A 23407-nucleotide genomic window follows, 5' to 3' on the forward strand; every position below is an offset into this window, starting at 1 on the left:
GTACAGTAAAGCCGCTTCAGGCTGCTGGTGGCTGCTGTGACTCATAAGGTGATTGGTATCCGCCCCTCTCCTCCTCTGCTTTAAACTTTGTCTCAGTTCCTCCTATGATGGCACCTTCTCTCTCAGAGGAATATAAAGCTTTTCTTTGAGTGTTTTTTTTTTTGGACTTCTATCAACATGCTGCGGGTCATAGTTGAATCCGCCAGCGGGATACCCAAAAAGAAACTTGGCAACCCAGATCCAATAGCTTCGGTGATCTTTAGAGGTGAGAAAATTCTTCAGGATAACTATTACCTTAACTCTTCCTGCTGTATGCTGTGCCACTTCTTTTCTAGGAGAAACTGAGCATCCATACAGTGTTTCACTTTCTGTCAGGTTAACATCTTTTGGTTGTAATCACTTAAACGTTTATTGCAGCTGAATATTTTGGCTGTGACTCAAAAAAACAAAGATGCATCCTTATAAGGTCAGAATAACCCACGGCTCCCAAAGGAGAAGGCTTGCATTGTTATTGTAATAAAAACTCCCTCAGGATTGTAAAATTGTTTGTGCAGCAATTATTTTTAGTTGAAAAATAAGTTTGGCGTTGGTTTGAGACTTTTATGTGTCGCTCCTATTCACTGTTAAACTTCAAAATGCTTGGGAGGAAGATATTTTAAAAAAGGAATATAAATCATTGCTTTGTCATTTTTTCTTACAGGTGAAAAGAAGAAAACCAAAGCAGTTGATAATGAGCTCAATCCAGTTTGGAATGAAGTAAGTGTAAACTGAAAGTTAACTTTAATGTTTGGGTGTGATGTTGATGTGTATGTTGTCAACATGACTCCCTGCTGGTGGTTGATTCCAAATGCCCCTTATTTGTAATTACAGGTGTTTGAATTTAATTTGAAAGGCAGCCCTCTGGATGCATCTTCATTCATCAACGTGGTTGTAAAAGACTACGAAACAATCGGAAAAGACAAGTATGTGCACGGAGGGCAATGGGTGGAAAAATGATCACATTTGCATGTTGATTTAGTCATGAATGTGTGTCTGTTTTAAAGTGATGGCAGCCTTAGTTGTCTTAAACCAGACTGGTGTGTGGCACTGAATCAGTACTTAACCCATCATAACAAAGTCTCTGAGTCAGCAAGTTCATTTGAGTGCAGCTAGTCATTACAGATATACATGTGTTTTATGGCTCTGGTAATAACTTAAAGGGAAAACCTCATCCCAACTCAGTGGTTTTTCCTTTTGACATGTAATTATAATCAGTGTAGCAGAGTTTCATGGTAGCTGTGCACCGATGACCAACATTATAACTCCCAGCGTGTGGCTGAAAACAGTTATTATGATCTTTTCCCGAGGAGCAAAGCAGCATGTTGAAACTTCACTGGTATGTTTAACTCCAGGACTGACTCGTCCATGTTAAGACTTGCTATGGTGAACAATGGTGATCCAGCATTTAAAAAAATATTACCTTAAAAGGGAAAAAAATTGTTCCTTTTCACTATTCTTTCTTGAAACTCAAACTGTTGCTTATTAGTCACTTTAATAATCCTCATTAATGTGTTTGACAGATATGCACAAAACACAGAGAGTCTGGGTTCTTTTGTTTTTAAAAAGTGGAGACAAGAAAGGAGACCAAGTAATAACATTTCCATTGAGTCACTGCAGTGACTGATTGTACACAGTATAAATTCCCCTGAGGCAGGCAAAAGGGGTGTGGGGGTGGGTAGGGGTAGTGGGTGAAGACTGTCTGCCTTAGCTACACAAGCACTTTATGCTTTTCCAAAGCTGCATGAGAGGGGAAGCTTGTGCTGGCTTGTCATCGGCACGTTTGTCATTATTAACAGACAGTAAAGCCAAAAATCAGGAAACTTGTTTTTTTGTTTTTTTTTTAACCAACCGTTACCCCCATCTAAAATCCATAATAGGAAAGAGAAGGAGTGTGATTCAGGGAACCGAAGAGGGATGTCTAATCTGTACTGCAGTTAAAAGAAGGCAAATCCAGCTGCTCAACTTGCAGTTTTGAGACCTAGTTTCCTTTGGGACATTTTATTTTGGTATTTCCTCAGCTGTCTTTAAAAGCCATACATTAGTAGTGGAAAATACCTGTGTATACCAAAAAAATGGTTAGACATTTTAAAGTAAAAATCCTCTCTTTAGTAGAGCAGCTACAAATATTTGACACTAGAATTTAAAGTTTTCTTTCGCAGTAGAAGTTATGTATACTCATTATCCTTATACTGTGTTTTCCTTGCACAGTGTGCCAGGGGCAGTAATTTACCATCCCAGATTCTTTCCACAGATGACACTTTCTGCCAAGAACAAGTTTTCTAAGCTCTGTGGAGTCTCAACTAATCCCACATCTGTTGAGAACCACAGAGAAAATTGTGAAAGCAACTCATGAAAGCGACCATTCTCATGTTCTTTACTTACTATAAGACTGTTCTCCCACCTCTTTGGCTCTGCATTTGTTCATTGTTAAACTGGGCATAGAGCACATGCCTGTGGTACATGTTAATGGTTTCCATCTTTATGGGTTTTCCTCATAAACTAGTTCCACTGCTGTATGCAAATCTCCCTTTTAACAAAATGAGTAAAGTGACATCAGAGGAAAACTTGCTCTGGAATTAATCTTTGAGTTCAACTTGAGTTACAGTCATTTGGTAAATGAACCTAAATAGTGGTTTCTACTCTAACTTAGCATTCAGCTCTTTGTACTATAAAGCCACATTCGCCCTGTTATAGTCCTTAAATTTATGGCTCAAAGGAACCCAGCATATCAGATGCAACAACACTGCTGCCATTCAACAAGCTACTAATAACGGAAATATAGTTACTCCCAAAGGACAAACAGAAACAAAAAGACACAGAATTCCCAACTAGAAACAAACAAAAGAGGAAGAAGACCATGAGCCAACCACATCAGCCACACAGCGGGGCATTGGATTCAGGCTTCTCCCCTAAACTAGGTCTGGAAAACTAGACTAACATAAACCAAAGCTAAAAACACTGAGAACTCCTAACTTTAACTATACTTAATAATCAAAGCTAAGAAAACAATAGAAAGATAAAGCTAGTGAAAAGGTCAAAGACACCAGTTGCCAACCATCATGCTGTACTTATGGTACTGTATTTTGTTACCCTGTATTTCTACACGTGTAATGATAACAAAGTTCAATCCTAATCCCACCTTCTCTGGGTTTATATTTGTGCAGGAAGCCGTCAACAACCAATCAGCATTAGGAATAGATCAGATAAGTGAGAGAACAGGTTAATGGGGTTGACAAGATAAACACAACACCCTGATGTCACAAGCGCAGATATGCTCACTCTCCAATGGACCAGCTGAGGGCATCTCAGTCTTGCCCAAGATTGCTTTGACATGCAAACTACAGGGATTGAACTACAAACCTTTCCACTGGTAGACAAACCGCTCAACCTTCTGAGCCACAGCTGCGCCCATGCGCCCATGCTATGATTTATAAAAATGCCCGGTGTGTTGCAAGCTATTGTCATTATTACATATATTACATAATTTCCTTTTAATAAAGTAACAATGTCGGTGTTGTTGCTTGATTTGTTATATTTATATGAAGAAGTGAAACTGAGAAGTGGAAACTTTTAGGTATCCACAGCAACGAGCAATTACAGTCACAAACAGTGAGTCCAGTTCCTGCCTGTGGTAATTCTTCAGCACAAATTGTGGAAGCAAAGCATCCCTAGCATCCTTAGTTTTATCGATTGGAAAGAGGTTGATGGTTTCCTTGATTGGCGTATGACTTGAGTGAATGTGAATGGAAATGAATGTGATTGCTTTTCAGATTTATTGGTTCTGCAAGAATCTCACTGAAAGACTTGGCCAGTGGTCATGCGAAATCCCTTCCATCCAAGAACATACCACTTGTCAATGAGAAGCAGCAGTCTTTTGGGGTGAATACCTTTAATTAATAGCGTGATCCTACTTATTGTGCAGTTGTTTTTGTGAAATGCAATACAGCTGGACAGATTTACATCGTGATGGGTGGTAATTAAGAATGTATTCTTTTTTTAGGCAGTCATTAATTTGCTCATTGGGTATGAGTCACCTATCAATGCCACTTCAAACCTAAATGATCAAACTGATGGAGACATATCTCATTTGGATGCTGGTAAGAAGACTAAAATCTATCTATCTATCTATCTATCTATCTATCTATCTATCTATCTATCTATCTATCTATCTATCTATCTATCTATCTATCTATCTATCTATCTATCTATCTATCTATCTATCTATCTATCTATCTATCTATCTATCTATCTATCTATCTATCTATCTATCTATCTATCTATCTATCTATCTATCTATCATATGCAAAGTTACATTCCATGAATAGTTGCATTCATTGTACACCAAGATGTTATACTGAGGATGGGAAAGCTGGATCCTTGAGTCTTCTCCAGACAATCCCAGAGATTCTAAATGGGGCTAAGGTCTGGACTCTGTGGTAGCTAAAACCAAGTGTGAAAATAATGTCTCGTGCTTCCTAGGTATGGTGCGTGAATGGCTTCACCTTCACTACCCATCACTTTGGAAAATGCTAAATCTGGATTCATCATACCACATGACTGTTTATCATTGCAACAAAGTTCATGTTCACTAGGAAACTGAAGAACATCCCACTCCGACTAGCCTTGATGATGCATGTCTGTGTAGGTTCTCAGTCATCAAGGTTATGGTAGTCAAAGGAGCTTGAAAAGTTTTAGGCCATGGTTGACCAGGTCAACTAACACACAGAGAGGGTGGCTTATGACACCGAAGATTACCCACCAACAATGTAGTCTTGAGATCCCTTTCCTGGTGCCTCAACTCCCACTGACATCTTGCATTCGATGACATCAGTAGGTCACATAATACGGTGAGGCAAGGGTACGCAATGGCGTCACCCAAAACCGCTGGTGATAATGACGCAACATTTTTCTTCATACCTTGGCTCATGAGATGATTAATAGTGGGTCAGCAACCCTCTTAAGGGACAACTCCCACTAGGGTTTAAATAACCTGAACTCTCCACCGTGTGGTTTTAGAACTGAAGAAACTTCTCAGATAAGAGGTGAAACGTCTTTAAAAACTTTTTAAAAATCCAGTCGCCTTCTTTTCAGGCTCCTTAGACCTCACTGATGCATGGTTTTCTTAAAGCTGCACAGAAGTTTAGTCCCAATCCCTTGTGTTCTCGTTGCATTGAATGCGTGAAAATGCTCCAGAAATCACTGTTAAAAACAACCGTGCGTTCTACTGATGATTTTTCACACTCTGATATCACTAAACATTTAAGTGATCTATGGTCACAATCATTCAAGATTTATTTCTGACCACATTTCTTCCTCAAAAATGATAATTCACCATGATCCTTGTAGGTTTTAATGACATGTTGGACAGTGTGTAACACAGTTTTAGTTGTTTCAGCAATCTCCTTAGTTCTTTTATCTACTTGATGCCATTAGGTCAAATGACCTATCTGAAAATGAGCAACATCTTTTCCACAGTTATGGGATATGTCTTAAAACATGGTTGTTTAAGAAAAAAAGGAGCTGTTCACTGCATCGGGTTAAATAACCAGTTGCACGCCGAGACATATTAGTCACCACAGGACTGAAGCTTAGCATGAGTAGAATAATAATGAATATGAATGACTATGAATTTCATGTTTTTCTTTCTGATTTTGCACCAAAAAGGGAGTGATGAGGGTGATGAGGGAGAAGCAGACACAGATGGGGGAGGTCAGGGTGGAGGCTCAGGAGCTCCCACTTTACCAGGCCACCCTGGGAAATCCAGACAATCTATCCGTCTGAGGCGTAAGAGGCACAGAGCCCTGGCCAATAAGCCTCAGGACTTCCAGGTATTGTTTGACTTGCAATTATTTTTAATCTACGCCTAGATAATGACAAATATCACTCTAAGAAGGAAATGTTATTGTTAATCACATAAATGACAGAAAGTTTCACCAGTACTGCTTAACACGTAAGCCAGTGCCAGGGAATAGACAAACAGGAAACAGACATGCCAACAACTTTTCTGGTTCTGCTTCAGTTTCTCTGGGACAATATTGTTGATCCACAGTTTTCCAATATTTAATTGAGCTGGATTGTACTTTAAAAGTTGGCAGAAAAAGTAAAGTAGCCCAAATAAATAAAAAAATGTTACCTTTTCAAACAGATCCGTGTTCGGGTTGTCGAGGGTAGACAGCTGCCTGGCAACAACATCAAGCCTGTGGTTAAAGTGAGTGTATGTGGACAGACCCACAGGACGAGAATTAGGAGAGGGAACAGCCCGTTCTTTGATGAGGTAATGAATCTATGGCCACGCAAAGATACTCAACTCGTCCAGAAATGACTCTTGAGAAGTTTGTTACTGATTGCATACTTTTGCTTTTGACCTTGCTTGTCTATTTTTAACCTCCCTTTGTCTACTTTCCTTGCCACTTCTGTGAGCTTTAATAACCTCCTGTGATATTTCTCTCTTTATCAGCAGCTTTAGAGTCGCCTTCTGTAGATACTGAAGGAGTCCTTTCAGCTTTCTCTTGCAGTATAACTAATCCCTCTCATTTGCATTTGCATTTACCTCATCTCAGCTTTTGCCAGAACGTACAGTTAGAATCTCAGCTAAAAGCAAATGTAAGTTGTGTGATTTGCCACAAAAAGTTATATTAGCGTGCTTCTGGCATAGAAATATACTGTGCACACACAGTTGTCTCTCTCTCTTCTCCAGATGTTTTTCTACAATCTTAACATGCTACCGTCAGAACTGTTTGATGAGAGCATCAACATTCGGGTATGCAGATAAGTTATATTAAAATGTAATACTGTTTTTTGTTTGTTGTTTTGTTTTTACAGAAAATTAGTATATTGTACCATCTGTTATGCGATTTTACAATCAAATCATTTCTCCATCTCATATCTTTTCTCCATAGGTCTATGACTCCTTCTCCCTCAGATCTGACAGTCTAATTGGAGAGTTCAAGGTGTGTCAAAAATGCTTTTAAATACTAAACTTTGCATTCGTCGTTTCACAGTTCAAGGATGAATTAGTAGTCTGACATTTTTCTTTCCTATCCAGCTTGATGTTGGCTACATCTACGACGAACCTAGTGAGTATTTTGGTATTGTATGCACGTCTTGGGAAAGTTCCCTTTCTATACACTGCAGGTAGATGTTTGAACATGTTGAATATGACACCATATCCAGGTCACGCCATAATGAGGAAATGGCTCCTCCTCAGTGATCTTGATGATTCGAGCTTGGGGCCTAGAGGCTACCTGAAAGTCAGCATAATTGTTGTGGCTACTGGAGATGAACCATCGGTAAGAGTAGCTTCTTCCTCAAAATCAAAACACCTTTCTCTTAATGCAGTGTTAATAACATAAAGATCTCTTCTGCTCTGCTCTTGCTTCTTGCGTACAGACTGAGAAGAGAGAGTCAAATGAGGAGCAAGATGACATAGAGAACAATCTTTTGGTGCCAGCTGGAGTCACGATGCGATCAGCCACGCTGAACCTTAAAGTCTATCGTGCTGAGGATATGCCACAGAGTAAGTGGTGTACCGGGTATTAAATTTCTGCAGCTCTCATGGGCTGATGCATTGAAATCCGTTTAAGAAGCTTCTGTTTTATGTTGCAGTGGATGATGCCTTTGTTCAGACAGTAAAACAGGTATTTGGAGGGGATGGAGACAGGAAAAACTTGGTGGATCCATATTTGGAAGTCAGCTTTGCTGGGAAGAAGGTATTTCATGTTAGATTAAAGTTTTTAAAAATTTCCCTCAATGTAATTATAGTTCATTTAACATTATTATTTTGTCTTTTTAGGCTTCTACCAAAATAATTGAGAAAAATGCGAATCCAGAGTTTAACCAATTCATCAGTCTTCAAGTAAAGGTAATAAAGATGCATATTAAAAAGAAGCTTTGATTCAAAATTGAATGAGACTTTAATCTCCATCATAAATAACCTCTGCCTCTGTAGTTTCCCTCCATGTGCGAATGCATCAAGTTGACTATGTATGACTGGTAAGCACTGACATTCATTCACAGACATGGGTAACAATAACACGACCACTATCTGACATGTATATATATTCTTTGCAGGGATCGTCTAACCAAGGATGATGCCATAGGAACAGCATTTTTGAATCTAAGCAAGATATCTTCCTCTGGCGGAGAGATTGAAGGTAATCATACAGTATTGTTTATATTTTGTCACTCACTGGTTTATGTCCATGTTGTGATATGAAATGTAATACCGCTTTTTTTTTTATTCATTCAAAACAGAAACACAGGCTGAAAATTCCAACACAGTCACCGAATGTATGTACTAAATGATTTATCTTCTTTTATGTAAAAAAAGACTCTAAGTTTCTAAGAGCTTAACTCACTCCTTCTCTTTATGTATCTAACCTTACCTGTAAATCCTGGTGGATTTTTGTTTTTTCTGTGTGTTACCGTGAGCACAGCTGCATCAGAAGTTGGTTTTCTCCCAGCCTTTGGGCCTTGCTACGTCAACCTGTATGGCAGCCCGAGAGAGTACTCAGGTCTGCCTGACCCATACGATGAACTCAACCATGGAAAGGTAGCACCAACCAGAACTTCTGCATGATATTTCACTCTCATTGGTATTCATTTTATTTCATATTCATGTTTTTGCATTTTCAACTCTTTCAGGGAGAAGGGGTCGCATACAGGGGGAGGGTCCTTGTTCAACTGTCCACTCAGCTGGATGGAAAGACTGATAAAAATGTGGATGACATCTCAAGTGATGACATCTTGGTCGCACAGGTACTCACGCCGCTCACCGTAACCCTGTCATGCTGTATTTACTCCAGTAAACTGCAAGGTGCCTTTAAACTGATGGTGTGAACATCCCTAAGCAGAAACAAAAACCAGCAGTTTGTTTTCATTTACGTAATCTAAATGTGGTCCTGAACAGGGATAGAATACCTCTAACCAACAGTGTGGAATTAAATTATAACACTCCCACATCTTTTTAATTGGTTGCAGAAATACCAGCGGAGGAGGAAGTATTCCCTGTGCGCAGTTTTCCACAGTGCATGCATGCTCCAAGAGCCTGGTGAACCAATCCAGTTTGAGGTCAGCATCGGTAATTATGGGAACAAGCTGGATTCCACCTGCAAGCCGCTGGCGTCCACCACCCAGTACAGCTTTGCTGTTTTTGATGGTACTTAGTTGTTTTTTAAGCTTGTTTATGGACTATGACGTAGTTTTGATATTTTCGTGACATTAAGGGAATTTAGGTAGGCATGTGTTTTTTTTTTTAATTGTTATTTAAGTCAAATATATATGACTAAATTACTTAAACTGTCAACCTCACTGTAAGTGTTTGGAATACTGAGTCATAAACTCCTAATGTGTGTGTAAAATAAATAATAAAACAGCACATTTACTGTGTATGGTGCAGGTAATCACTACTATTACCTACCCTGGGCTGACACTAAGCCTGTTGTGATTCTCACTTCGTACTGGGAGGACATCAGCTACCGCCTGTACTCTGTTAATATTCTCCTCTTCATTGCTGAGAGGCTGGTGAGAATAGCACACAAACATAATATTTCATAATATTTCTGCTGCTCATTAATCTCTCCCCTTTACGCTTTGTGATTTGTTTTAGGAGTCTCACCTTATTTCTTTTAAAACAGCCATCTTAACCAAAATTCCTGAGACACACCTTGCTGAAATTTGGCTTAAACTCATCAACTGCCTGATTGAGGACCTTAGCAAGTAAGACGAGACCAGGCAGATCCTACACTAGTCCTTTCAGTTGCATGAAGTAGTGGTTTGATGTAGATTATTGTTAGACAGCTGTGTTTTTTTCTGTTAGGACAGATACATTTGTAGGTGGCTGTTAAAGCTAAATAATCTGATGTGCGTGTGACAGTTTGCAGCTTCCAGTTCTGGAGGAACAGCAAAACATTACAGAACTGGATCTCCAAATAAAAAGCCTGCGTGATGCCGCTGTGGAAAGTATCAGGCAGATGGCCACTCGGGTGAGAGAAGAAGCCACAGACGTCAAGGCGACTGTTGGTGAAATTGAAAACTGGTTGGACAGACTCAAGCAGCTGGCAGAGGAGGTGAGAAAATGTTTCCTCTGCTAAAGAATGTCCAGGGCGTCATTGTTATCAAAAGTACAATGTAGTGCAGCTCTAAAACAGGATCGAAACTTTGTGTAATTGAAATGTTTCATGTCTCCTTCAGCCTCAGAACAGCATGCCAGATGTGATCATATGGATGTTGAGAGGAGAGAAGCGTGTGGCTTATGCCCGAGTCCCAGCCAACCAGATCCTGTACTCTAACTTCAGTGACGAGGCCTGTGGCAAACATTGTGGAAAGACTCGGACCGTCTTCATGCAGGTAATGCAAAAGTCATAAATGTTTCTTTAACAACTTGCAATAATTCAGGTTTTACAGTATATTTTGTATGCCATTTAATTCTTGTATTCAGTATCCCATGGACAAAGAAAAAGGTCTGAAGATCCCAGTTCAGCTGAGGATCAACATGTGGCTCGGTCTCTCTGCACAAGAGAAAAAATTCAATACTTTCTCAGAGGGAAACTTCAGTGTGTACGCTGAAATGGTACAGTATCTATGCAAAACATTTGTTTCTGAAGAAATAAATACAAACATTTGTGACTGCTTACTTTAGAGGGCATTGTATAAACTATGGCTTGAATACACTGTTGCTTTTTTCCCCCTCTGTAGTATGAGAACCAGGCTCAGGTGTTTGGCAAATGGGGTACCACTGGCTTGGTTGGACGTCATAAGTTCTCCGATGTAACTGGAAAGGTGAAGCTCAAGCAGGAACGCTTTCTGCCGCCACGTGGATGGGAATGGGAGGGAGACTGGTTTGTTGATCCTGAGCGATGGTGAGTAATCATACAAGTACACGCACACTCGCAGCCCTTTCAATCAACTGCGTACATCCTGTTGCAGTGCACTTGGACATACTATCCTACTATCCTGTTTATACTTCAGTATCTTTTATGGAAAGGTTAAAACTCAGCAAGCTGTGTGTTCTTGTGTGTGTTCTGTAAGGGATGTAAGAATGTCATCGAGGCTAAGAACCACACACTATTATCCTGTCTATAACAAAAACAAAATGCATATAAGTAAAAAAAAAAGGAATTTCCAGCTACTCCCTTATTTTTTACACTAGTTGCCGTTTCTGAAGCAACCCCAAAAGGGATTAGTTTCACCTCCTAGGATCAAAACTAGGGAGCTTTCACTTGATAGTTGAATGGTTGAGCCAGTACACTATGGAGCTAAAACTGCATGTAATCAAAGTGAAAACATCACTTGTTTGTTTGATCTTAATTTCCTGTTTCAATCAGAAAGCAGATAAGTTTGGGGCCTGGACTGGACTCATTTTGGCAGTTGTGGCTAAAAGTGGGTCGCATGGTGCTCAAAATGTCACGCTCCACTTGATGTTATAAATCAACACTTGCAGTCACGCCCAGATGTGAACTTCAGATTTATGTTTTTCTGTCTACAGATATGTCTGTCTACTTTTAACTTGCTGTTCAGTTGTCTTAACCAAAACCCAAAACCACTTTCTAACAAAGTCTTCTAAGTACTCACGTGTCATACCGCTGGTAGTTTCGGTCCGCTTTTAGACCTCTGCATTCAAATGTCCCCAGCAGGTTCCTGAGGTCATGTGATCAGGGCCTGATGACTGTCTGTCATACAAGCTACAGAGCTTTTGTACCTGAGCTCTGTGGACTCAGTGGTCTCTTTAAAACGAAGAAAAAAAACATCATCTATTAAACTTTAATGTTCTTGCACTTTTTGTTGTGAAGCTCTTTGTGATATCGATCTTAAGAGGTGCTATATAAATAAAATTTTACTTACTTACTTAATTAACAGAGAAAGAATTTCCAAGAATTGCTCTCAGTCTTTGCACAGCAGAAAATAGTGATATGAGACAAATTATTAGAAACAATCTCTGCCCAGTGTTTTTTTTAATAGGTTAAATACCACATTTTCACTTACATATACAAACTCTCTCTTTCTCTCTGTTTCTTTATTAACTATTTTTTTTATATATAATTCTTTGTTTTCCATCTGGCCTTCTCTCCTGCTTTTCCTCAGAATCCGATTACCAGGTTTTTTGCATGGCTAATGTTATTTTTGCACAGTTTCCTCTGAGAAGCTGTTTATTCCTGCTTTTGATTGTTGTTGTCGGTGGGTCAAATTGTCAGGTACAATCCCTTGTGTGCGCTCAAATGACTGAGGGTACCAGCCAACGCTAGGAACCAAATTATCATCACAATTACAGGAAATGAACAGGAATTTGGCATCAGCCAACATTTTGGTTTCTTCTCCTTCCCTCCCTTTGTGCCTTCTGACTCTAAAGTGCTTACAGCCTCATACTGAAGTTTGAGTAAATAGCCTTAGCTATCTGAAGCCTGCTTTCCTGATCTCTTCTGATCTGTTTATTGTGGACCTACATAACTTTTGCCTGAGTCAGACAGCCTCTTATTAACCTTAGTGCTATGGTGGTGTTTTCTAAAGTCTGTTGACAGAAGCAGATGCAGGCCACACAGAGTTCACAGATGAGGTTTTTGAGAATGAAACACGGTTTCCTGGTGGTGAGTGGAAACCTGCTGCAGAGCCCTACACAGACGTGGTATGCTATACTGGTCTTACCCACAGACATATAAAACACACGTTTAGCTTTTAAAGCCCTATCTGAAATATGTGGGTGAAGATAGCACGACAAAGCCTGTTTATGCATACTTGTTTCCAATGTTATCAGTTTCTACTTTACTACTGTGTACTTGTGACAGGTTGATTTCTTTGTGGTTGCATTGGCGTGATTTTTGCTGTCTTTCTGGCACCATTTGTAGTTTTTAGTAGGCCTGCTAGTAATGATAATGATACCACATTGAGTATTTGGGCTGCATAAGAGCCCAAAAACCTCAAAGCTGCTGCAGACGTCTATCACCCAAGTCTGAGTTTTTGAGTAGTTCCCATGAGTATCCGAACACATAGCTGTTAAAAACTTTACAGAATTAGAGACCGACTGGTATAGAATATGAAGCATTAATAAAATCAATTGGGCTTTTTAAGTTTCTGTATCATTTAATAAAAACTTTTTATTTTGTGTAGAATGGTGAAAAGGTTCAGAGCCCAGGGGACTTTGAGTGTCCACCTGGATGGACCTGGGAGGATGACTGGAGCTTCGATAGCAACAGAGCTGTCGATGAGAGAGGTAACATGAACATTAAAACTGAAACACAACCCATCAGTAAACAGAAAATAAATAAATAAGTATATAAATAAAATAAACCTATAGAAGAGACATCAAAAACAATAGGAGTGGACAGAAACGCACCGGCCAGCACAGACCACCGAAGACAAATGAAGTGTTGGAACTCTTTCCATGGTTAAGAAAAGCAATAATCTCTAAGTCCTAAGCGTTTCACCTTTTCTTTTAACCATGGTGGAGCCATGTTATGACATGGGTATGTATGGCCGCCTGGTGGAACTGGGTCCCTGGTGTTTATTGATGATGTGCCAAGAGTTTCGCAAGGCAAAGAAATGTGATATTCTTCAATGACCAAGTCAATCACCTGATCTCATCCCAGCAGAGCACTCCTTTCAGGTATTAAACACAAAACTGAAGGCAGAGAGAGACCCACAAACAAGCAGCAGCTGCTGGTAGCTGCAGTAAAGGCCTGACAAAGCATCTCAAAGAGGAAACGTCATTTGGTGATGTTTATGGATTCTAGATTTCAGACAGTCAATCAGAAGCAATCCTTATATTTAAAATGATGTTAGTTTGTGCAATCACTTTCAGCCTGTAAATACGGGGGACTGTTTGAAAATGTCTATAATTCCTAAAACGTTAATACTACTTTATTTAATCTCTTAAAGCCTGCACTTTAATTACATATTGACTGTTTTTCTAAACTCTTCTGTGGTATATATGGGCAAAATGTCATAATTTGTCTTTGTTTAACAAGTTATGGGCCTAACAATGTACATCCTCTCTTCCTACTACTGTCATCTTGCAAATAAGGAAGAGTCTAACTATATATGTATTTTTTGACACTAGGTTGGGAATATGGGGTCACCATTCCCCCTGATGATAAACCAAAGTCCTGGGCTCCAGCAGAGAAGATGTACCATGTCCACCGCAGGAAGAGACTCATGAGAAAAAGAAGGAAGATATCTGAGAAAACTGCTATTGCTGAGGTGAGGAAGACACAGATTAGGAAAAGACTAGATTCAGCACACAGGTATAATCTCATTGCGGGATTTTTTGGCTTTTGTTCCTTCTTTAGAGACGAGGATCGGGGGAAGGTTGGGAATACTCTTCCCTGATTGGCTGGAAGTTCCACAGGAAAGAGCGTTCCTCTGACACGTTCCGCCGCCGACGTTGGAGGAGAAAGATGGTCCCATCAGACTGCATTGGGGCCTCTGCCATCTTCAGACTGGAAGGAGCTTTAGTAGGTCTAGTTTAAGCACCATGAGTAAAACTGCTTAATATAAATCTCTATTCTATACCCATTTCTGTCAGATGTAAAATCGATTTTATTTGGGTTGTTGTGCTGTGTTGCTTTAAATTTTCTTAAAGTTTGCTCCAATATTTAGAAAAGTCTCCTGTTAAGCTCCTTTGTTTTGTTAACAGGGGGTCGATGTTGATGAGAAGGCCGGTAAAACGGGTGCAGCCAAAGTTTTTGGTGCCAACACACCCACTGTTTCCTGCCACTTTAACCGTAAGTAGCTGAATCAGATAAAATAAATTCCTGTTTGTTGCTGATTAAAGGCAGAGGTTTTCTTTGAACTACATCCCGACTGACTGCTCTTAGTGTGACACTACACTGATATCCCAAATCCAAATACATATAACTGCCTGGATAAACTGGAGTTATCCAGTTTTACTAAAAATAATTCCCCCCCCCCAGGATCTTACATCTACCACCTGAGAGTCTATGTCTATCAGGCAAGAAATCTCTGTGCCATGGACAAAGACAGCTTCTCGGGTAAGAGCAAAATCTTGTGATAGGCACACAAAGTGTAAATCCATTAAGGAGCAATAAATAAAATCAACTCCTGAGGTACAATTTTGGAAAGTATGGTAATAAGAGTATTCTGGATTCTCTAGATCCCTATGCTCATGTGTCATTTCTGCATGTGAGCAAGACCACAGAAGTCATAAAGACCACGCTGAATCCCACATGGGATCAGACTCTCATTTTTGATGACATTGAAATCTACGGAGACCCACAGACCATCGCCTGCAACCCTCCCGATGTAGTCTTGGAGCTGTATGACAAAGATCAAGTGGTAGGTTCAGTGTTTAATCTGCTTAACTTCTGATCAAACTACATAATCGTACACACACAACTGTGTCCTAGAAAAGCACATTTTGGGCTCTAATCGACATAATATGGGTTTATTAAGTCTGTACTATATTCATTAGGGTAAAGATGAGGCCATGGGCCGCTGCACATGCCCCCCTGTGGTTAAACTGAACCCCAGTGGGGCTGTCAGTCCTAAACTGCTGTGGTTCCCAGTCACCAAAAAAGGTCGCAGTGCTGGAGAGGCATTGCTAGCTGCTGAGCTCATATTGAAGGACAAGGTACAGAAAGCACCAAAATTAAGTGATTCAATTGTAATTTAACATTAGGAAGTTTTATAAATGAGGTCCCTCTGTTCTTGTCTTCCAGGTTAATGATGGAGATTTTCCATTGGCGCCTCCTCGGCGGGGGGAGAATCTCTACATGGTTCCTCAGGGAATCAGGCCAGTTGTGCAGCTCACTGCGATTGAGGTATATCTTTAAATTGTTCAAGCCCTCTTGTGTGATGCTCTCCTTATCTGCCCTGCTAGGTTTTGCAATATGAATATTTGTTTTTGCTTGTAGGTCTTGACTTGGGGGTTGAGGAACATGAAGACATATCAGTTGGCCACAGTATCCTCCCCAAGTTTGATAGTTGAATGTGGTGGTGAGACCGTTCAAACTGCTGTGATTAAGAACTTCAAAAAGAACCCCAACTTTCCTGGATCAGTGCTGCTACTCAAAGTGGTAATAACCCCAAGTCTTCCTTGAAGGAATAACACACCTTCAGATATATAAACTTTAGATATTTCCTTATTTGGCCTGTCTTCTCACTGTTCACTTAGCTTCTTCCCAAAGATGAGATGTACGCCCCTCCTATCGTGCTCAAGGTGATCGACCACAGACCTTTTGGTAGGAAGCCTGTCGTGGGACAGTGCACAATTGACTGTCTGGAGGAGTTCCGCTGTGACCCGTATCGTCTTAACAATGAAACCTGCATGTCTGCTAGAGGTATCCACAGACACAGAAGTCTCACATGCATATTTAGCTTCATAAGATAAGTGTCTGTTATATATATATATATATATATATATATATATATATATATATATATATATATATATATATATATATATATATATATATATATATATATATATATATATATATATATATATATATATATATATATATATATATATTTTTTTTTTTTTTATTTTTTTTTTTATTTTTTTTTTTTTTTTTTTGCATTACCTTTGCAGTGGCAATGATAGCTGCTGCCCAAGGAGATGTTGTCATAGACGTGGAGGGGAGACCCATCATAAAAACAGAGGTAAATAAAATGTCACATAAACAAAACAACAGAAAAATCTAAAAAATAATATTTTTTTAATGAAAAGTATTCTTTGCTCCCATCTTTATAGCTTCAAGAAGAAAAGGTCAGAATTCTCTTGTCACACGTTGTCGACCAATGGATATCATCATCTATTTTAAAAATGCCAAATGTATTGATATTTGTTTTTGCGTTGTGTAGGAGGAGGAGGCAGTAGACTGGTGGAGTAAGTTTTATGCCTCCACTGGGGAGCAGGAAAAGTGTGGACCTTACCTGAAAAAGGGATATGACAAATTGCAGGTGATGTGTTTTACACTCGGTGGAAAAAAGAAAAGATCTAATCTGATCTAATTTGTGATGGGTTTACAACCTGCATCTAAATTACTGTGACAGACAGGCTTGTGATCTGAAAGCACTTAAGATTTTGCAGTCATTTTCTGTTAAATAAAACCAGCATGAGTGTTCTGTGAAGCCCCACAGCTAAGTGATAGACCAGTTTTTAATCCACTCGCTGTAACAAACAGTGAATTGTAATGCTTTTTGTGTTTTTGTAGGTATACAATTGTGAATTAGAAGAGGTTAAAGAGTTCCACAGGCTGACTGATTTCTGCAGCACTTTCAAACTTCAGAGAGGAAAGAGTGAAGATGAAGAAGATGATCCCTCAGTGGTGGGAGAGTTCAAGGTAAAGAAGTGTGAAATTTTGTAAAATTAGTACACAGTAGGGGTGGGTTTTGATTATCGCTTTATCGATTAAAATCGATTCTGGCTTGGATAACGTGATATCGATTCATTAAAATCCTGAATTGATTTTTAAATAGAAATTTATTTTGCCCGAAACGCCAGAATTTCTACAACCACCAAACAGCTAAAACAGTAAATGAGAGCAGGTACACGGATTCTGCACAAAGATGTAAACATAAAACGCGGACCCAACGCATCCGAATCAGTGAAATGTCGCCTTTCTCACCCGACTGCACGTTCGTGGACACGCTTGCTGATTTTGAAGCGTCGGCGGGCGCTTTGTGTTTACGTCCTCTTTGTGCTAGATTCTGAAGCTGCAGGTTTTATCTCTCTCCAAACAATATTGACTGAACCAGCAGCCAAAGACGATCCAAACTACGCTTCACATTTCGCTTCACATAAACATCGTCAGGAATTTCCTCTGACTTTTGCTGTTTTGCTTCCACCACGATAAAATCACACTTCATGTACAGCTCTCTCTCTCTCTCTCTCTCTCTCTCTCTCTCTCTCTCTCTCTCTCTCTCTCTCTCTCTCATTTCTGCTGTTCAATACTGAACAAATTGAAACTTTTTAAAATTATTCAAAATTGCAAAATGCTTAGCTGTGTCTCTAATCAAACCTCTGTAACTTTGCTCTGCTTCACTTCGTTTTTGACTGCACAATATTTTTAAGGTCATCTGCTATAAAATCCCAGGCTAGGAAAATCTTCATGTTTTTCTGTGTTTTATCCTTAGTTACTTTGACACAAAGGCATCTGCTGTGATGCTTACACCTTTAAAAAGACTCACAAGTGTCAGCTTTCTTTTTATAGGTATAAAAATATAGATATGTACTGATAAGTGGTCAGAATTATAATATTTCTGACTGTCTGAGGCAAAATTTCCCCGATTCAAAACTAATCGAATCGTGGATCGAATCAGTATGGGACCTTGTGAATCAGAATCAAACTGATTCTAGAAATCAGTGACGATACCCAGCCCTAGTACACAGCCATTTTCAATACTCCTTTTGTAACATCTAGTGGACAATTTAGGAATTGCAGTTAAACTAAAACAATAATTTAAGGTGGAACCGATGGTGGCTCCACTAAGATTAACAGGTTTGCCTGAAACAATAAGTGATCCCTGGCCAAAGAAGCCTAAAGAGGCTATAACTATACTAGTGAGGAAATAAGTAAGTCCATAAGTCCCAGCCTGATTCTTCTTCAGTGGTGCCTCGGTAGCTAATATAGAATTGGAAGGGTTTATCCTTTAAAGCTGTAGAAAAGTAAAAATTAAACAGAAATTTTTTTTTTTTTTAATGCTTTTGACCTGCTAAAAATGTGTGAATTGAGCTTCCCTAAATCATTTCTTCAACAACCCTGATATCTTTGTGATGCCATTGGAGAAACCTGCAATTTTAATTTAACTAACAATGCTTTTCTCTTTGGTGGTGTACAGGGCTCATTCAAGATTTACCCACTGCCTGATGACCCAGGCGTGCCAGCGCCACCTCGCCAGTTCAGAGAGCTTCCTGAGAGTGGACCACAGGAGTGCCTGATCAGAATATATGTGGTGTCCTGTACTGACCTGCAGCCTAAGGATACAAACGGCATGGTGCGTCTCATACATGAAGCTGCAGCTGATAAGTCATGTTGCTTTAATCCTGTGCACAGCTTATCACAATTGTGAAAAAGATGAATACTTTCAACATTATTTATTTATCCATTCTCCGTTCAGTGCGACCCGTACATTAAGATTATGCTGGGGAGGAAAACAGTGGATGATAGAGATAACTACAAACCTAACACCCTCAATCCTGTGTTTGGAAGGTGAGATGCTGTTGAGATGTGTTGTTTTTAAAAAAAATTTTTTTTGATATTTAATTATTTTACAGTGAAAACTCAAGCATTTCAAATACTTTTCTCCAGGATGTTTGAGCTATCCTGCTTCCTGCCTCAAGACAAGGATCTGAAGATTTCTGTGTATGACTATGACCTCCTGAGCAGAGATGAAAAAGTGGGTGAGACAGTCATCGATTTGGAAAACAGGCTTCTCTCTCGTTTCAGGCCTAGCTGTGGCCTGCCACAGACTTACTGTGTGTAAGTATGTACTTTAAGTGCACTTCAGTTGTTTATTTTCTTAAGTCTACAATTTTGTAGCTCTGCTTTGTTTGTATCTAGTCATTTTGATCAAAAGAGATGTTACACATCAACATCGATTCGAATGTCTTGCAGATCTGGGATCAATCAGTGGAGAGATCAGCTGAAGCCTTCTCAGATACTCCAAAATCTGGCTAAAGTGCGGGGCGTCCCTAATCCACGCTTTGAGGGTGATGGAAGCTCATTGTCTTTCGCAGGAAGAGAATACCACCTGCAGGAATTTGGTATAGCCATTCTTGAAAGTCCTGTTATCATAGCACATATTGAGTGTGCTGTCTCTATTGTTGTTTTAATTGTGTACTGTTTGTTTTTTGCCTTGCTACTTTGGAGGCTTTCTCAGTGATATTAACACTGACTGCATTCTTTGCAGAGGGCAACACTGTACAACAACACCAGCACTTGGGCCCGGCCAGAGAAAGGCTGGCGCTGCATGTCCTCAGAGACCAGGGATTGGTACAAGAGCATGTAGAGACCAGGACCCTATTCAGCTCCCACCAACCAAATCTATCACAGGTTAACACTCATGCACTCAATGCATTGTGATTTGAGCAACTTAGTTATGTGCTGTGCTTTGTTTAACCCTTTTCTCAAAAATCTAGGGACGAATTCAGATGTGGGTAGACATTTTCCCCAAGAGGCTCGGTTTGCCCGGGCCTCCGTGTGAAATCACTCCACGCAAAGCTAAGAAGTAAGAAACTCTTTACAAAATAATCATATATCTTAACGTAATGCACCAAGGGGTGAAATATAATTGCATACTTGAAACAGGTACTTCTTGCGAGCTGTCATTTGGAACACAAGTGATGTCACTCTGGATGAACGAAGCATCACTGGAGAAAACATGAGCGACATCTACGTTAAAGGGTATATTAAATGTCCCGTCTCTCACTTTAATCCTTTATTTGTACTCTGCACTTGTACTGTGATCAACAAGAAGGCGACATATTGCTTTTGTTTGTTCTTTAGATGGATGCCAGGAATGGAGGACAACAAGCAGAAGACTGATGTCCACTACAGATCTCTGGATGGAGATGGAAATTTCAACTGGAGGTTCATCTTTGGCTTTGACTACCTACCTGCAGAGCAGCTGTGTGTTGTCTCTAGAAAGGTGTGCAAAGTCATGGATGAGCAACAAAACCCCAATTTATTTCTTGCTAATAATGTAACCAGTTATAATTTGAATAAATGAAATAATTTTTTATCTTTATACAGGAGCATTTTTGGAATTTGGACAAAACTGAATTTAGGATTCCTCCTAAATTGATCATCCAGATATGGGATAATGACAAATTCTCCCTGGATGACTACTTAGGTGAAACAGTATTCCAAATTTTGAAGGAAATGCCTTAAAAAGAGCCAAATGCTATAACATATGCTCTGCAGCTTTGTCACAGAAAGACGTGTACATATTTTATGTTGCAGGGTCAATTGAGCTGGACTTACTGAATCTCATCCCTCCTGCAAAGACCCCAGAAAAGTGCAGCCTGAAGATGCTGCAAGGAATGATGGCATCACAGCCCACCTCACTCTTCTCCCAGAAGTCTGTGCGAGGCTGGTGGCCATGTGCAATTGAGCAGGGTGGAAAACCTGTACTTGGTGTATGTTCATGTCTCCAGCACACTTATTTGTCATATTTTTTAAATGTGTGTTTTTTTGTGGGATCCTGTTTAAGGCCTTGTTTTTAAAAAATTTGCAGGGAAAAGTTGAGATGACACTGGAAATAGTGGACGAGAAGGAGATGGAGGAAAGGCCAGCCGGGAAAGGCAGAGAAGAGCCCAACATAAATCCCAGACTGGAACCACCCAAGTAAAAATATGTCTCTCCAAAGAAAAATTAATAACTGTTTTACATTAATATACTTCATTTAAAAATAATTGTGTATCTCTATTCTCTAACAGCCGCCCTGACACTTCGTTCTTCTGGTTTACAAATCCTTGCAAGACCATGAAGTTCATAGTGTGGCGCAGATTCAAGTGGATTTTCATTTTAGGAGTTCTTCTCCTGCTTGTACTCTTGTTCCTTGGGATCCTTTTCTACTCCCTCCCCGTAAGTTCACTCATTTTGTTGATAATGAAGTCAAGTTTGTTGTGTCCATCAGAACCCTTAAAGTATTTTGTCTAAAACACTTTGGATATTTGGATACTGAATTTAATTCAGCATTTAAAAAGACCATTTTTTCTCTCTGCAGAATTATATCTCCATGAAGATTGTCAAGCCTTTCTCTTAAGAAGCACTGTAGAGAAGCTCTGTACCTACCTGCAGCACAACCTACAGACCTGCTTGCTGTTACCATCCCATGGAAATAAGCAATAACTGTCTCTGCTGATGCCTTAGAAATCTGACACTAAGCATTTCCCTGTCACAGTGACTGCTATTAATTTTGTATTTTTTCACTCTCAGTATTATTTTGTACCTCATGTATATTAAATCAAATTTGTTTCACTGACTGTTAAATGAAAAAAAGCAACAGAAATGACATTTCAATAAATCATAGGGATCTATCTATCTATCTATCTATCTATCTATCTATCTATCTATCTATCTATCTATCTATCTATCTATCTATCGATCTATCGATCTATCGATCGATAGATCGATAGATAGATAGATACATAGCCAGATATCCATATCTTCATACATAGTTTGTATGAAAATCATGATAACATCAAGTATTCTGTGTAAACATGTTTGAACGTCAGTCAGTAAAATGTCATTAGGAATTCAATTTTGGTTCATAATTTTCGCACAACACCTGAGTGTTTAAATTTTAAGTGAGATGCCTAAATAAATATATAATTTTTTTCTATTAATAAAATAATATTTTGTTTGCAGCAGTAAAATTCATAAATACAGTATGTAGGTTTTCAAGGTTTTTTATATTTTTGATTTTATAATTTCCCATGAGCCCCCACAGGCTGGTTGTTGGAGCTATAAAAAACAAACAAACAAAAAGCTGGAATCACCCTGAGAGTACTTTGCTGTGGTCTGTTGGTTGAGCAAGAGAGCTGTTGGCACCAGCCGTCCGAATAATCTGATCAGAGAGGCTGGCTCTGAGTGTAATGGTCCAAGCAATGGGGAATTTTCCTTTTTTTCTGTCTCTCCTCTCAGGTGGAGTTGTAGACTGGATGTTCGTGCTAGGCCTCCCTGCTGATAGAGTCTCAGTTTTCCTGGTCTTCAGCCGTTGCACAAATTTTTATTTCCTCATCACTGTGGCAGTTATAACCAGCTTGTGCACACAAAATTTGTGTGACAGAGAACCATTTGACAGCCTTAATAACATTTGCTCTGGTAAAATGATGAAAAAATGTACTTCATCAAACTTCCAGCTCCAAAACTTTAAGTTTTAGCTTGAAGAAACAGCATTGTGCATGCTTCTTTTCAGTTAGGAAAAGGTCTGCAGCTTCTGCATTGCTCTCTGACTTTTTTACTCATGTTTGGGTTCAAATATCACAATGACAGCACAAATCATGTTCTTTGAAATCACAAACTGACAAATGGATAAACAGCCAACTTTTTATTCTTGGTCAAAACAGAGTTACTACTACTTCAATACTAATCTGAAGTAAGGGTTTAAAACCCTTAGGGTCCAGGGTCAAGAATCACCCCAGTAAAGACTCCATTTGGACCCATTAGACTTTGGAAAATGTGAAGCAGGGCATAAATTTGAGCATAGTTGGCACATATTTTATTATATTTTTTGTATATGTTTCAGCTTTTCCAACTGATAAAGACTTCGTCTGTGGCCATTCATGCAACATCTTTTTTTTCTGCTATATCTACTATAGAAATAAAGATGAAAAAAATCTGCAAATTAACAAATATTATTTTATATTGTTTAATTGTACGTTTAATTGTTTTATAATACAGGAAGGCCT

The 23407-nt window shown here is 39.3% G+C and overlaps 1 protein-coding gene across 1 annotated transcript; it reads left to right on the top strand.

Moving 5' to 3' along the window:
* The first annotated feature begins 116 nt into the window (after positions 1 to 116).
* On the top strand, positions 117 to 22434 carry myofl (myoferlin like). The gene is made up of 54 exons (XM_080869781.1): positions 117 to 265; positions 701 to 756; positions 871 to 962; positions 3810 to 3918; positions 4040 to 4136; positions 5704 to 5867; positions 6185 to 6313; positions 6737 to 6799; positions 6939 to 6989; positions 7085 to 7115; positions 7213 to 7328; positions 7429 to 7555; positions 7645 to 7748; positions 7832 to 7900; positions 7988 to 8031; positions 8110 to 8192; positions 8293 to 8328; positions 8475 to 8590; positions 8683 to 8796; positions 9019 to 9196; positions 9437 to 9561; positions 9647 to 9756; positions 9914 to 10106; positions 10231 to 10386; positions 10478 to 10609; positions 10735 to 10898; positions 12544 to 12658; positions 13141 to 13243; positions 14090 to 14229; positions 14319 to 14483; positions 14666 to 14753; positions 14943 to 15020; positions 15143 to 15324; positions 15461 to 15619; positions 15708 to 15809; positions 15903 to 16064; positions 16163 to 16328; positions 16580 to 16650; positions 16742 to 16756; positions 16852 to 16950; positions 17205 to 17333; positions 18832 to 18987; positions 19111 to 19202; positions 19302 to 19472; positions 19608 to 19756; positions 19903 to 20045; positions 20132 to 20220; positions 20301 to 20396; positions 20499 to 20640; positions 20745 to 20844; positions 20955 to 21130; positions 21229 to 21338; positions 21431 to 21578; positions 21721 to 22434. Exons 1-54 carry the CDS (start codon positions 178 to 180, stop codon positions 21757 to 21759), a joined length of 6132 nt encoding a protein of 2043 aa, XP_080725907.1. The 5' UTR covers positions 117 to 177; the 3' UTR covers positions 21760 to 22434.
* The last annotated feature ends 973 nt before the right edge of the window (positions 22435 to 23407 follow it).

This window comes from Rhamphochromis sp. 'chilingali' (genome assembly GCF_963969265.1).
Source record: "Rhamphochromis sp. 'chilingali' genome assembly, chromosome: 20".
In the NCBI taxonomy this organism is placed as follows: domain Eukaryota; kingdom Metazoa; phylum Chordata; class Actinopteri; order Cichliformes; family Cichlidae; genus Rhamphochromis; species Rhamphochromis sp. 'chilingali'.

Excerpts from the sequence above, each read along its gene's own strand:
- myofl (XM_080869781.1), top strand. The coding sequence starts at position 178 with ATGCTGCGGGTCATAGTTGAATCCGCCAGCGGGATACCCAAAAAGAAA. Across the intron at positions 6,314-6,736 it reads ACAGCCCGTTCTTTGATGAG|ATGTTTTTCTACAATCTTAA; the intron begins GTAATGAATCTA and ends TCTCTTCTCCAG. Across the intron at positions 20,046-20,131 it reads ACCAACCAAATCTATCACAG|GGACGAATTCAGATGTGGGT; the intron begins GTTAACACTCAT and ends TCAAAAATCTAG.